This window comes from Phragmites australis, chromosome 22 (genome assembly GCF_958298935.1).
Source record: "Phragmites australis chromosome 22, lpPhrAust1.1, whole genome shotgun sequence".
In the NCBI taxonomy this organism is placed as follows: domain Eukaryota; kingdom Viridiplantae; phylum Streptophyta; class Magnoliopsida; order Poales; family Poaceae; genus Phragmites; species Phragmites australis.
The window spans coordinates 19,421,330-19,434,894 of record NC_084942.1 but is presented as its reverse complement, the minus strand read 5'-3'; the positions used below and the strand labels follow the sequence as shown (position 1 = coordinate 19,434,894).

Sequence of the window (13,565 nt, the reverse complement as noted above, 5' to 3'; positions counted from 1 at the left end):
TTTTGTTCCTAATTATTCTTCATTATGGCTTCTATGAAATATGATATTCCGATGCTAGATCATGATACAAGATTTCTCTATGGCAAGTAAAGATGCGGGCTATTCTTGCGCACACTGATCTGGATGATGCGCTTGATAATTTTGGAAATAAGGATCAAAAGTCTTGGTCCAATAAAGAAAAGAGAAATGATCGTAAGGCTTTGTCACAAATTCATCTTCATTTATCAAACAATATTTTGCAGGAGAAAACCGATGCTGTTTTATGGCTAAAGCTGGAATCGATCTGCATGTTTAAGGATCTAACCAGTAAAATGCATCTGAAGATAAAGTTGTTCACGCACAAATTACAGGAGGGTGGTTCTGTGATGAATCATCTTTCGGTCTTTAAGGAGATCATTGCTGACCTACAGTCTATGAAGGTAAAATATGATGATGAGGATTTGAGTCTTATTCTTTTGTGCTCATTACCCAGTTTTCTTGCAAACTTTAGAGATACCATATTATACAGTCATGATACACTAACTTTGAAAGAAGTTTATGAGGCCTTACATGCTAAGAAAAAGATGAAACAGATGGTGTCTACTGATGGCTCTACTTCAAATGAAGAAGGTTTGATTGTGCGCGGCAGGACAAAGGAAAAGAATTTGCATAATAGCCAAAGAGATAAAAGTTCGAACGGTTACAGGGGTTGTTCAAAGTCCAGAGGTAAAGAAAAATTCTGCAGGTATTGCAAGAAAAATAATCATGACATATCTGAATGTTACAAGTTGAAGAATAAAGAAAAGAGGAAAGGTAAATCTAATGAAGAAGGTAAAGCATCTGTTGCTGCTTCTGATAATAGTTCTGAGGGAGAGACTCTCGTTGCTTTTGCTGGATGTGCTAGTAGTGGTGATGAATGGATTATTGACTCTGCTGCGTCTTTTCATATATGCATATATAGAGATTGGTTCACCACTTATAATTCTGTTCAAGATGCTGGTTCTGTTAGGATGGGTGATGACAACCCATATCCAATTGTTGAAATTAGATCAATTATGATAAAGATGCATGATGGCATTGTTAGAACCTTGACAGATGTGAGGCACATTCTAGGTATGAAAAGGAACCTTATTTCTTTGAGTACTCTTGATAATAAAGGGTATGATTGGTCAGGTGGAGATGGTATTTTGAAGGTGAAAAAAGGTTCTCTTATTGTAATGAAAGGTGATTTGAAATCTGCCAATTTATATCATCTCTGAGGCACTACAATCACAGGTGATGTCGCTGTAAGTTCACATTCATTATCAGATTCTGATGCTACTAATCTTTGGCATATGCGTCTTGGGCATATGAGTGAACTTGGTTTGGCAGAACTGAGCAAAAGAGGTCTTCTTGATGGACATAGTATCGGCAAGCTAAAATTTTGTGAGCATTGTATTTTTGGCAAGCATAAGAGGATGAAATTCAACACTTCAGTTCATACAACAGAATGTATTCTTGATTATGTGCATTATGATTTATGGGGACCATCTCGTAGGTCTTCACTAGGTGGTTCTTGTTATATGTTAACTATTATTAATGATTACTTGAGAAGAGTTTGGCCTTATTTCTTGAAGCATAAATCAGAAGCATTTAAAGCATTTAAAGAGTGGAAGGTTATGGTTGAAAGGCAAACCGAAAAGAAAGTAAAGAAGCTTCGCACTGATAATAGGATGAAATTCTGTTCTGATGAATTTAATTCATATTGTAATTCTGAAGGTATTGTGAGACACTACACTGTTCTTGGTACTCCACAACAAAACGGTGTAGCTGAACGTATGAACAGAACTATCATCTCGAGGGCCCGTTACATGTTGTCTAATGCAGGTATGCATAGACGTTTTTGGGCTGAAGCCGCTTCTACTGCTTGCTATCTTATTAATCAATCACCCAACATTGCTATTGATAAGAAAACTCCAATTGTATGGTCTGGTTATTCAGCTGATTATTTAGAATTGAGAGTTTTTGGTTATCCTGCTTATGCTCATGTTGATAATGGTAAATTGGAGCCTAGAGCTATTAAGTGCATCTTTCTTGGTTATAAATCTAGTGCTAAAGGTTATAAATTGTGGAATCCTGCAATACAAAAGGTGATGATTAGCAGGAATATTGTCTTTAATTAATCTGCTATGTTGCCAAATGCTCCTATTCAGAGTCAGCAGAGTTCTAGCGTGCAGGTGGAGCATTTTATTAATGCAGAAAGTACACCAGATACCGTTGTCTAAGATACACCTATTGCTAAAAATTTATTTATTGACCATGATTCATCTAGTGTTCCACATTCTTCATCCGTCGTGCAGCCTACACAACATTCTATTGCAGTTGATAGGCCTAGAAAGTAAATTAATCCACCCACAAGGTTAATTGAGGAGTGTAATATTGTTGCTTATGCTCTGAGTTGTGCAGAAGAAGTTGAAGGTAATGTAGAACCTTCTAATTACAATGAGGCTATTACTTCTGTTGATTGCAATAATTGGATGACTGCAATGCAAGATGAGATGGAGTCACTTGAAAAGAATGGTACTTGGGATTTAGTCAAATTGCCAAAAGAGAAGAAGCTTGTTCGTTGCAAATGGATTTTCAAAAGAAAGGAGGGTATTTCTCCTAATGAAGCAACAAGGTATAATACAAGGTTGGTTGCAAAAGGCTATAGCCAGATTCCAGGTATTGATTATAATGATGTATTCTCCCCTGTTGTGAAGCATAGTTCTATTCACACTTTACTCAGTATTGTTACTATGCGAGATTATGAATTTGAGCAATTAGATGTTAAAACTGCATTTTTACATGAGTAGTTAGATGAAGACATTTATATGGATCAACCTAAAGGTTTTGTTATTCCTGGAAAAGAAGACTTTGTCTGTAAATTAAAGAAATCTCTTTATGGTTTGAAGCAGCCTCCTAGACAGTGGTACAAGAGATTTGACTCCTTTATGCTCTCTAATGGTTTTAAGCGTTCTGATTATGATAGCTGTGTCTATTTGAAGACTGTTAATGGTTCAGCTATTTATTTGCTTCTCTATATCGATGATATGTTGATTGTTGCAAGGATAAATCAGAAATAGCCAAATTGAAATCACAATTGAGTAATGAATTTGAGATGAAGGATTTAGGTGCAGCAAAGAAAATTCTTGGTATGGAGATCATTAGAGACAAGAAAGCTAGCAAGTTATATCTTAGTCAGCAAAGTTATATTGAGAAGGTCCTTCGTCGTTTCAATATGCATAATGCAAAACCAGTGAGTACTCTATTAGCTACTCATTTCAAATTATCTTCAGCTCTATGTCCTGAGTCAGAGTACGATATTGAGTACATGTCTAGAGTTCCATATTCTAGTGCAGTTGGTTCACTTATGTATGCCATGGTCTGCTCTCATCCTGATTTATCTCATGCACTGAGTGTTGTTAGTAGGTTCATGGCTAATCCTGGCAAAGAGCATTGGAAAGTTGTTCAGTGGATTTTCAGATATCTGCGTGGTACTTCTAATGCTTGTTTGCAGTTTAAAAAATCTGAAGATGGACTTGTTGGTTATGTTGACTTAGATTATACTGGTGATTTAGATAAGAGGAGATCCCTCACATGTTATGTTTTCACCATTGGTGGTTGTGTTGTTAGTCAGAAAGTGTGTTTGCAGGCTATTGTTGCTTTATCAACTACTGAAGCTGAATATATGGCTATTTCTGAAGCATGCAAAGAAGTTGTTTGGTTGAGAGGTTTGTATACTGAGCTTTGTGGAGATAATTCTTGCATTAATATATTCTGTGATAGTCAGAGTGCTATTTGCCTTACAAAGGATCAAATGTTTCATGAAAGAATAAAACACATTGATGTGAGATATTATTATATTCGAGATGTCATTGCTCAATGTGATATTAAAATATGCAAGATAATCACTCATGATAATCCTGCTGATATGATAACAAAGCTAGTTCCTACTACTAAATTTGAGTTATACTCAAGTTTAATTGGTGTTACAGTTTGAGTTATAGAGACTTTTAGCTTCGGTGATATTTATTGTTGAAGAGAGTTTATTGATGATTATTTATTTGCTACAAGATGGAATTCGTCTCAAGATGGAGTTTGTTGGATTGTGATCCGAATTCTTGTTGGGCCAAACAAGGGACGCCTTCGGCCCATATTCCGGAACAGTCCGTATTAGACTCGAGTCGTATGTGTTCACCCCTATAAATATATCTTGTAAGCTGCAAGAAGAGCCAAGATGCTTATTGTAATCCCCTGTATTGTACACATCCCTGATATAGTGAAGATTGCCGATTGGCGTCTATGGGTTTTTTTTCCGCAAGGGTTTTCCACGTAAAATATCGTGTCTCATGTTCGATCCTGTCGTGCTTTATTTCTAACAATTACAATAACTTCAAATTTCTTTGTAATATACATTTCATAGTGCTAATTATCCTTCTCATAATTAGACAAGTAACAAACAACATATCTAGCTGTTGATTGGTTGCCACTCTACAACATCATCTAGTGAGGCAATACAAAGCGAGCTAACACTGATCACATTAACTAACCACTATATTGAACTTTGCAATGAAAGTAAGGGGAGAAAACTAATTCCCAAAATTGTCATTTGTGGAGAAGCTCCAATCCTCGACCGCGGTGAGGAGGGAATATGTGGCCGCGAACAGGTTGTCGACGCCGAGGGCATGCGGGTTGGTGTTGAGAGCCTGTGAGACGAACACCTTGCAGCCCTCGAGGTCATGTGCCATCTGGAGCTTCTCGGTGATGCGCATCCACCGCTCCGCTTCCCACCGTGTTGCGGTGGCAGGATCCATGGGGGGGGGGGGGCACAGGGTCACAAAGGCAGGTTAGGGTATTTGGCTAGAGCAAGGGGAGATGGATCGAGGCCTTGTGGGGTCATGGATTGTGGGTTCATCGGCGGCGGGGCACGGGAGGCAGGGATCTGGGCGCGGTGATGGGTGAGAGGGAGAACAAACGTAGGGCGCAATGATCGGAACCGGGCGAGATATTATAATTAGTTGTAGGCGTGGGTAATTACATATCAATTCGAGGGGGAGGTGCCAAAAAACTCGCTCGGTTCAGTGGTGAAATTGGGTTTGGGCCGTTTCACAAGCGCAGGCAAAAAAGGGGAATCATTTCGGTCAGTTTCTGGAGTGAATCAGCCTGGTTTTTTTATATTTGTTTTGGTTCCAACTGTTTCTCCCTAGAGACTGAACCGTTTAAGTGTCCAAATAGAGCCTTAATATCTATATATTATAAACTATGCTTTGAAAATGGCAAATTTTTCTAGACACTTTGACTTTGTGGTTCCTGATGGAGGACACCCGTTTTTTTATCTTTAGGGAAAGGTATTCTTGAAAAGCGGTTGTTTACCTTGAGACACGTACGTATTAAAATATAATATTTTGTTGAATAGGAGATAGAAATTATTCAAAATGCCCTTGATGCTCTTTCGCTTCGTTGTCCCCATGCGTCAACCTCTCTCATCCTTTTCTTTCTTTCTTCTTCCGCTAGCCCCGAGCTTAACACGGAGTCGGAGTACATGGTCAAGGAAGAGCTCCAGTTCTTCCTCAACCCGAGCCTGAGGGCTGCCGCTGGGTCCAGCGACTCGTTGAGTCAACAACACCATGCCGCCGTAGAATTAGGATCCCTGACTTCAACCGGATGAAGTCATAGTGATTTTATTTCGCTGTGAGCTGTTCGATTTCAAATAGATGAACAAGATTTAGTGCTACATTATCTCATAAACATTATAAACAGTACAATATTCAGTAGAAATTGATGCAGTATTTGACTGTAAGTTACTGTAGCACCTCTCACATGCCACTGTTTCCCGCTGACTTCACACGGATCTGTATTCGTCGCTGCAGTGGAGTGTGAGCTGTCGTCAAAGTGTGTCTCTATTTTCCTCCGTCTGAAATGGATCTTTTAATATGTGCGGTGTCTCCTATCAAATAACCACTTCTTGAGAGTGTCTTCCTTCCAAGATAAATTTTTGTGTTCTCCAAAAAAACTGCAAAGTTCAGGGTGTCCCTAACAAAAATTGCATTTAAAGATACATAGAGGTGAAAGTCTTTTAATCCATTTTCTGAAATCAGTCATGCACGGGAAACTTCCTGGGAAAGACTTCTAAATGATGATGGATTTGAACCCATGCGCAGAAAAAAAACAAAGAAAACTCCTACATAGTGAAGGCTTCAGTTGGAGAGATGCTGACTTTTTTTTTGTCAAGTACATGTTACATGCATGTTCTAGAAAATGGAACTTCCAGCCATCAGCCAATTATATATATACTCTCTCCATTTATTTTTACTTATCACTGCCTTTTTATTATAGTAAATTTGATTGTGCGTTTTTTTTAAAAATTTATAGATACTTAAAAAATTATTATTAGATTTATCATAGAACAAACTTTACTAGTGTTATATATTTTTAAGTATTTGTAAATTTTTTTAAAAAAATTGTATGATCAAATTTGTTACAGTAAAAATAAAGTGATAAGTAAAAGTAAAAGATAGGAGTTCATATAACTTACAGTATTTGACTGTAAGTTACTGATCAGTGATCACGATATTCTTATTCTTCACACATATTGTAACGTGATTTTGATGTACACATTGACTCGCATTTTTTTTATGGAATACATTGACTAGCATTAAAAAAATGTCATTCCTTAGGACGACTCCAGGAGAGCACGATATCTCAGTCTGCATAGCTGCTGCTACAGTGATGCAGACGAATTCTATGCTACAGTAATACGGACAGGTACTTTTTGCCTGTGCGACTGTTCGTAGAGGATGATTAGAAGTTCGATAAGAGATGAAAAATAATAGAGAATAAGAAATTTCATAGCTGCTTACACGTGTGGTACCCAACCATTGACTACAAATCGTCAGCTCCTGTTAGTTCCACCACAACCAAATTAGACCAGCTTGTATTGGTAGGTAATATGCAACTGTCTACTTCCAGCTCTCTCTCTCTATGGTACATCCAGTACGGCAAGTTTGAACTTTATTGGTTTATGAACTGTGGAGCAAGTGGAAACATAGGAAAGGAAGAGCGGCAGGAAGAATGGAGACATGGTTCCAACTGACATTGTACTTGTGCATATGACTTGCGTTCAGTATGAACTCTTCACAGCACACCTTTTTCTAGATCTTTCACTTCCGTTTGCTGATCAGTACGTTTGACTCCATTTTAACTAAATGAAGAACTTGAATCTGCTCCCAGCTTCCTAATCTCAGCATGTTAATTTCTTTTCGTGATAGCTGGTGTGTAAGATGTGTGCAACTGAATTACTTGTCTTCCCATGTGCGAGCTGCTGTGATCCAGGTTAGCCAATCCCCTTCATGTAATCATGTGGCTAAATTATTAGGAACAGGGCCATTTCTGTTGATTCAACGAAAGCACGGACAATCCCCTCCCCCCCTGTTTTACTGTTGGATTGACCACAAATTTCCCCAAATCGTTGAAAAGGAAAGCATTCAACATACATATTAAGGAAATAAAGCATCATGTGGGATTGAATATATTACATGCATGTACCATACACCTGTTACTACAAACTCTCTTTGTGCACACTTAATTAGCACCAATATTCAAGAATATCTTTATATTCGAATTCTCGTTTATATTAATTGCTTTATTAGGAAAAAATATTCCAATTACCATTTCTACACGATGCTTATGTTTAGAACACTTCACAATTTTTTCTTCTCTTATGAATATACCATGATACTCCGGGGGCGTGGAGCTGGGACTGAACCATAGTGAACAAGTTGCAAATATTAACAACAATCATCTCATAACAAATATGAAATGGTGGTATATATGCGCATATACTGACTCAACGATAGCATAGATAACAAGTATATCAATATATGTTTTGTGATACAAAAGAAAGCCAATTATTTTATCTCCTAATTAGTTAACAAGCATCTCAAATTTGAAGGCGTTTACTTGGTCCCTCTCAAAAATTGTAGTTATAATTTTTGCTTATTGATCTTGCGGTAATGCATAATTATTCTGATCAAAAATTTACATATCAATCGGTTCAATAATTTGATCAATAGTCACATTAGGATTTTCATTACAACCAAAACTTAAAACAACGAGTTTGTAAAAACTATCAATCGTGCTTAACCTCTTCATCATAGTTAAATAAATCAACATGTAAAGGCTATCAAAATATACTAAATTTGGAAAACATAGAGAATTAGATTTTCCATGGTATTATCAATTCTACTATAATTAATCCTACCCATACCCAATTAATCTAATCTTAAGACAAAATTTTATATAATAATTGGAGATTAGAATTGTTAAGAGGGAGCACAGAGGCATACCTTTCTGGAGTTCGTGGCTTACTGAAGCAATGACAAGTAGCGAGCGGAGTACATGCATGAGCGATCTGTAAGCGGCAACGACGCGAAAAAATAGAGGAAGTCGAGCATGCAGAGCAAAACGAGCACATAAATTGTTAATGATGGACAAAAGTCTTGGTTGCTAATTTTTTTATTGGGCTTATAAGTACAACACATGGGGACATACTTAATTAAGTACTTGATTAAGCAATTAATTAGCGTGTAAATTAATTGGGGCTCTCTTATTGGTTACTGGTTAGGGGACTAGGCCCCAACGCGCCCTTTGTCTCCGCCCCTGATAGTCCATGCAGTCTAAAATAAGTATTGTTTTGGGTTACGAACAATAAAGTATTTTAAACTTTAGCTATAAATTAGTTTTTATGTATTAAATTTGAATATTTGAAAATGACAGATAGATTTATCTCGAAAAATATTTCATAATAATATATTTTTACTATATTTTATTAATATATTATAATAAAAAGTAGTAGTCAAAAGCTATATTTTAAAAACTTATAATGTTCAGAATGATATTTATTTCAAACGGGAGGACTATAAATTAGTAGTCAATGTCCAAATGATAAAAAAAAATTACCCTGATGGAGCAATAAGTCCCTGCGCGATTTATATATATCTATCTATCTATATATATATATATATATATATATAATTTTTTAGAGGAATATTTATTTTCTTTTTTGAGACAAATATATTTTTTTTAATAAAAAAATGAAGAACTCTAAAAATACGAATCCGCGTGTACGGTTCAGGCTCATCTCATCTGTTGTGGCATGTGAATCCGCGTGGAGAAAGGCTATCCACTTAAGTAGCTGAGTTGAGCTCAGCTCAGCTCCCATGGCCGCCGCCGCCGCCGCCGCCATTGCCTTCTCCCACGGCCGGAGGAGTCCCCCGCGGGCGCGAGCCGCCTCCCCACGCGCTGCGCTCTCCTTCCACCGCGGCGGCCTCCCGGCTGGTACGCTTGCTGTTCTTTTCTAACCATGGTTTCTTGGTATGCACGTGCCTAGCCAGGAAGGAATCGGTTCTGGACTTCTGGGGCTCGGTAGCGATTGGTCCGTCGGATGCATCTAGGTGAACTTCTTGCGTGAGACTTAGCAGTAGAGCGATGAATTAGCTGCATGACTTGGCCCAATCAGGGGCGCGCTTAATTAGTGAATTCTTGCTGTACCGTACTGTCTTCTTGCTTGCTGCCTCCTGCTGGTTTCATGAACGGAGCATAATTACATTGTGGTTCTTTGTCATGCGACTAGATGTTGCTGCTTGGTATATTCTTGGGTTTGGGGATTACGCACATCTTGTCAATGTTTTAGTTAGAATTCAGCCTTCTAGACCTGAGGTCGGCGACTCAGTGTAGCTTAGCTCAGTTTCCCTGAATATGACTGGAGGAACGGAAGATTTGCAGAAAAAAGGAACACCCAAAGTTCGAACAGTTGACTCACTTGACCGGCTTGGACTTCTAGTCAGCCTCGAACAGTTGGAACAGTGATGCTACACCGCCTATGATCATGATATTGTTGCGTTTGTCAAAGGAGCCTACAAGTTTGAAGTACAGTGCACAAGAATAAGGCTCCAAAAGTTGCTAGCTGTGCTGCCACAATTTCTGTCGAACATCCTAGTGTTGAACATTCTGTATAACGCTGTTGGAATATTCAAACAGTTGAATGTCGTAAGCTAACGGCTTCAGATAGTGTAACTCTGTTTGGAACTTGTTTGGAATTGTTGCATACTTCATATAGGCTTCAGTCTACACTCTACAGCACAGACGAGATAACAACTGATAGGATTGATGGGAACCGTTTTAACATTGGTTAACGTCGCAAGGAGTCATGACGTACAAAGTCATGCAATTAGAAAACGTGGTCATTGCAACAGACTGATAGTTCAGAATTTGTCATTATGTCATGCTTGTGAAAGAAAAAAAAATGCAGTTGTGTAGTTCATGGCTCACACAACGTGAAAAATGCTCTGGTGTGCCACTAGCTTTCATAGTAGCATGTTAACAACTTCTTGGTAACTGCATACTAATTGATAACTCCAAGTAAACAATTGATCTAAGACAACTAATTTCAGACAGAACCATTGGCTATAACCTTTGTTCCTAATAAGATAGCTGCGATCTGAAGCTCTTGTCTTAGTTTGCATCTGGACTGTGTCACAAATCGAAGAGGTACAAACTGAAAAATGGCAGATACACAAATTATTGACGAACCTTATCATTGCTCGAATATTACTTGTTTACAAATTGTACATCTCTGCAAACTGCAAACAACTAATATTTTTGCAGTTCCCAGAAGGAATGTGCTGTCCATGATGATATCCACTTCAACAGTCCTACTTTTCGGGCCAAAACAGATCACCTTAGCTGAGACAACCGGCGGTGCATTCAGGGAGTACATCGACACATTTGATGGCTACACCTTCCTGTACCCGAAAAGTTGGATCCAGGTCCGAGGAGCTGGCGCGGACATATTCTTCAGAGATCCCTTCGTCCTCGATGAGAACCTATCAGTCGAAATATCATCCCCTTCATCATCAAAGTACGAGACCGTTGAGGATCTAGGCCCTCCTGAGAAGGCTGCAGAGAAGGTTCTGAAGCAGTACCTGACAGAGTTCATGTCGACCAGGCTGGGCGTTCGACGCGAATCAAATGTCTTGTCAGCATCGTCAAATGTTGCTGACGATGGCAGGCTCTACTACGAAGTTGAGGTAACTCGAATAGGTGACAAATTCACAGAACCAAGCTGCAAAATTGCACTTAGTTTTTAAGCTATGCTGAGGTTTCTTGCTTCCAAGTCTGTTGGTTGAGGTAACTCGAATAGGTGACAAATTCACAGAACCAAGCTGCAAAATTGCACTTAGTTTTTAAGCTATGCTGAGGTTTCTTGCTTCCAAGTCTGTTGGTTGAGGTTAGCATAAATCAGCATGAACATTCAGATGAACTGCTTGTGGTTTCCCTGTAGGTGAACATAAAATCCTACGCAAGCAACAACGAGCTTGCAGTGATGCCTCGGGACAGGGTGCAGAGGCTGGAGTGGGACCGGCGATACCTGTCGGTCCTCGGCGTCGAGAACAAGCGACTCTACGAGCTACGGTTGCAGACGCCGGAACAGGTGTTCATGGAGGAAGAGGAGGACCTGAGAAGAGTCATGGACTCCTTCAGGGTCATCAAGACGGAGTAGTAAGATGCAAATGCGGAGACAGCAGCTGCAGCAATGCTTTGTGGGGTGTAGAGCACAAAATTTTTGTATAGCTAATGTCTGTCTACTCTATGTTACAAATCCTTAATCTGTTCTCATGTCCAAGTGTCAATAAAATAGAACATGCAATTTTCAAATGATATTTAATTGTTTTTTGGTAGCTCTACATCAAAATCTAACCAGGTAAACAGTAAAAGGGCACTCGATTGCCAATTTGCCATCATAACATACACGTGACATTTGGTTTTTATACGCCTGCAAGCCGCTGCTCTGTTGCATTCTGGCCTCTCGATACCAAAGAAATGCTTACCCATTACAAGCACCTAATGTATCTAATCAGGGGCACGCTTAATTAGTGAATTCTTGCTGTACCGTACCATCTTCTTTCTTGCTGTCTCCTGCTGGTTTCATGAACGGAGCATAATTACATTGTGGTTCTTTGTCATGCAACTAGATGACAATGTTTTAGTCAGATTCAGCCTCTAGACCCAGGGCCAGCCCTGAGGGGGTCCAGTGGGGCGGCCGCCCTGGACCCCAAAACCGAGGTTCCTCTTTATGTATTTACGTATAGTATATATATGTCTAACAGTCCATACGATAATAGATAGAACTATATTTAAATTAGCAGTTAGGCCTAATAGTCCATACGGTAGGACATAAGTGGTCTGGTTTCTCTGGTTCATAAAAAATCAAGCGATCTGTCTGTGTAGCCTATTTGGCTGTTTGCCTGTTTTGTATTTTCTTCTGTCCAGACAGTCCAATTTCTTGCGTTCCGTAGGATCACGACTCCAAGAAGTCCCTCATGCCCGCAGCTTCGATCGAGAACATGCATCAGTCATTGCCATATGAGTTTTCGTCATTGATTTTTCTCCTATATAGTTTCTACTCCACCTTAAATAGATCATACCCTTGTTGAGATCGTACGTTTGAAATATGTAAAGGTCCCCGTTTGCTCCGGCGATCAATGTGTACAGCCTCTGTACTGTGGTGCTATCACTTGCGAGTAGATAGCTCCAAAGCTACTATGACTGTAAGTTACCTACTGCATGTACCGATAAGTAACTAGAGCTGTACGTAGCAAATTGTACATAGGCATGTGAGTATCTCTACCTAGCTAACATGCATTAACGCAACCATACGTACATGTACTTCGATCCCTCACAATTTTGTTCCGGCGAGCATTTACGATAATTTTATTCTAGCTTACCATAATAGACGTATTTGTTCAAATTTATCATAAATGCTTGTGGACTCTACTCAGAATATTATCTTTGTAACTGATATATAAATATTTTAATATTTATGTTCAATAAAATCCTTTTTAGTTTCGCTCTGGGTCACTAAAATCTCAGCCACGACCCTGTCTAGACCTGAGGTCGGCGACTCGGTGTAGCTTAGCTCAGTTTCCCTGAATATGACTGGAGGAACGGAAGATTTGCAGAAAAAAGGAACACCCAAAGTCCGAACAGTTGGCTCATTTGACCGGCTTGGACTTCTAGCCAGGATGGCTCTTCACTCCCTCAAGCCTGAATCTCACGTAGGATCTCCACACATGTTGATTCATGAAACATTTCCGAGCTGCGATATTTTATGCCGTGCAAGTATGAAGGCACGCGGGTTTGATCGTGTCCTTAGTCCTTACTTGCTTGTCAGTCGCTTTCTTTGGCCTTCTATTATTTCAAGTACCTTGAGCGTTTCAAGCAACTTGGCAGTCTCGGCTGAGAACTTGTACCACGCCGCTGCTTCCAAAGGTGCGTTCGGCAGCGTAGCCATTTCAAGGCCTGCCCGTTAATAGTGATCACATATGGCCTGGCTTCTTGCCACTCATGTGCTTTGGCTCATACGGCACGCGCATGTGCCATATTTTCCAGCAATCTTGGAGTTGCTGCGTTGGTCGGAGAAATGTGGACGTTCTTGTCAGTTCGCTGCAGAAATTCTAATTCGATGGCCACTTTTTCCTAATGAAATTTCCACATGGATGTGTTCC

At 39.4% G+C, this 13,565-nt stretch overlaps 1 protein-coding gene across 5 annotated transcripts; it reads left to right on the top strand.

Annotated features, from left to right (window-relative positions):
• The first annotated feature begins 9,129 nt into the window (after positions 1 to 9,129).
• LOC133905106 (psbP domain-containing protein 1, chloroplastic) lies at positions 9,130 to 11,718 on the top strand. Of its 5 annotated transcripts, none has more exons than XM_062346815.1 (3): positions 9,130 to 9,336; positions 10,666 to 11,100; positions 11,342 to 11,718. In XM_062346815.1, the coding sequence occupies exons 1-3, from the start codon at positions 9,219 to 9,221 to the stop codon at positions 11,629 to 11,631; spliced, it is 843 nt and encodes a 280-aa protein (XP_062202799.1). In that variant the 5' UTR covers positions 9,130 to 9,218; the 3' UTR covers positions 11,632 to 11,718. The 5 variants fall into 5 exon arrangements, with proteins under 5 accessions (XP_062202799.1, XP_062202800.1, XP_062202802.1 ...); XM_062346816.1 differs by having other exon boundaries at positions 9,132 to 9,336; positions 10,666 to 11,087; XM_062346818.1 differs by having other exon boundaries at positions 9,193 to 9,336; positions 10,673 to 11,100.
• The last annotated feature ends 1,847 nt before the right edge of the window (positions 11,719 to 13,565 follow it).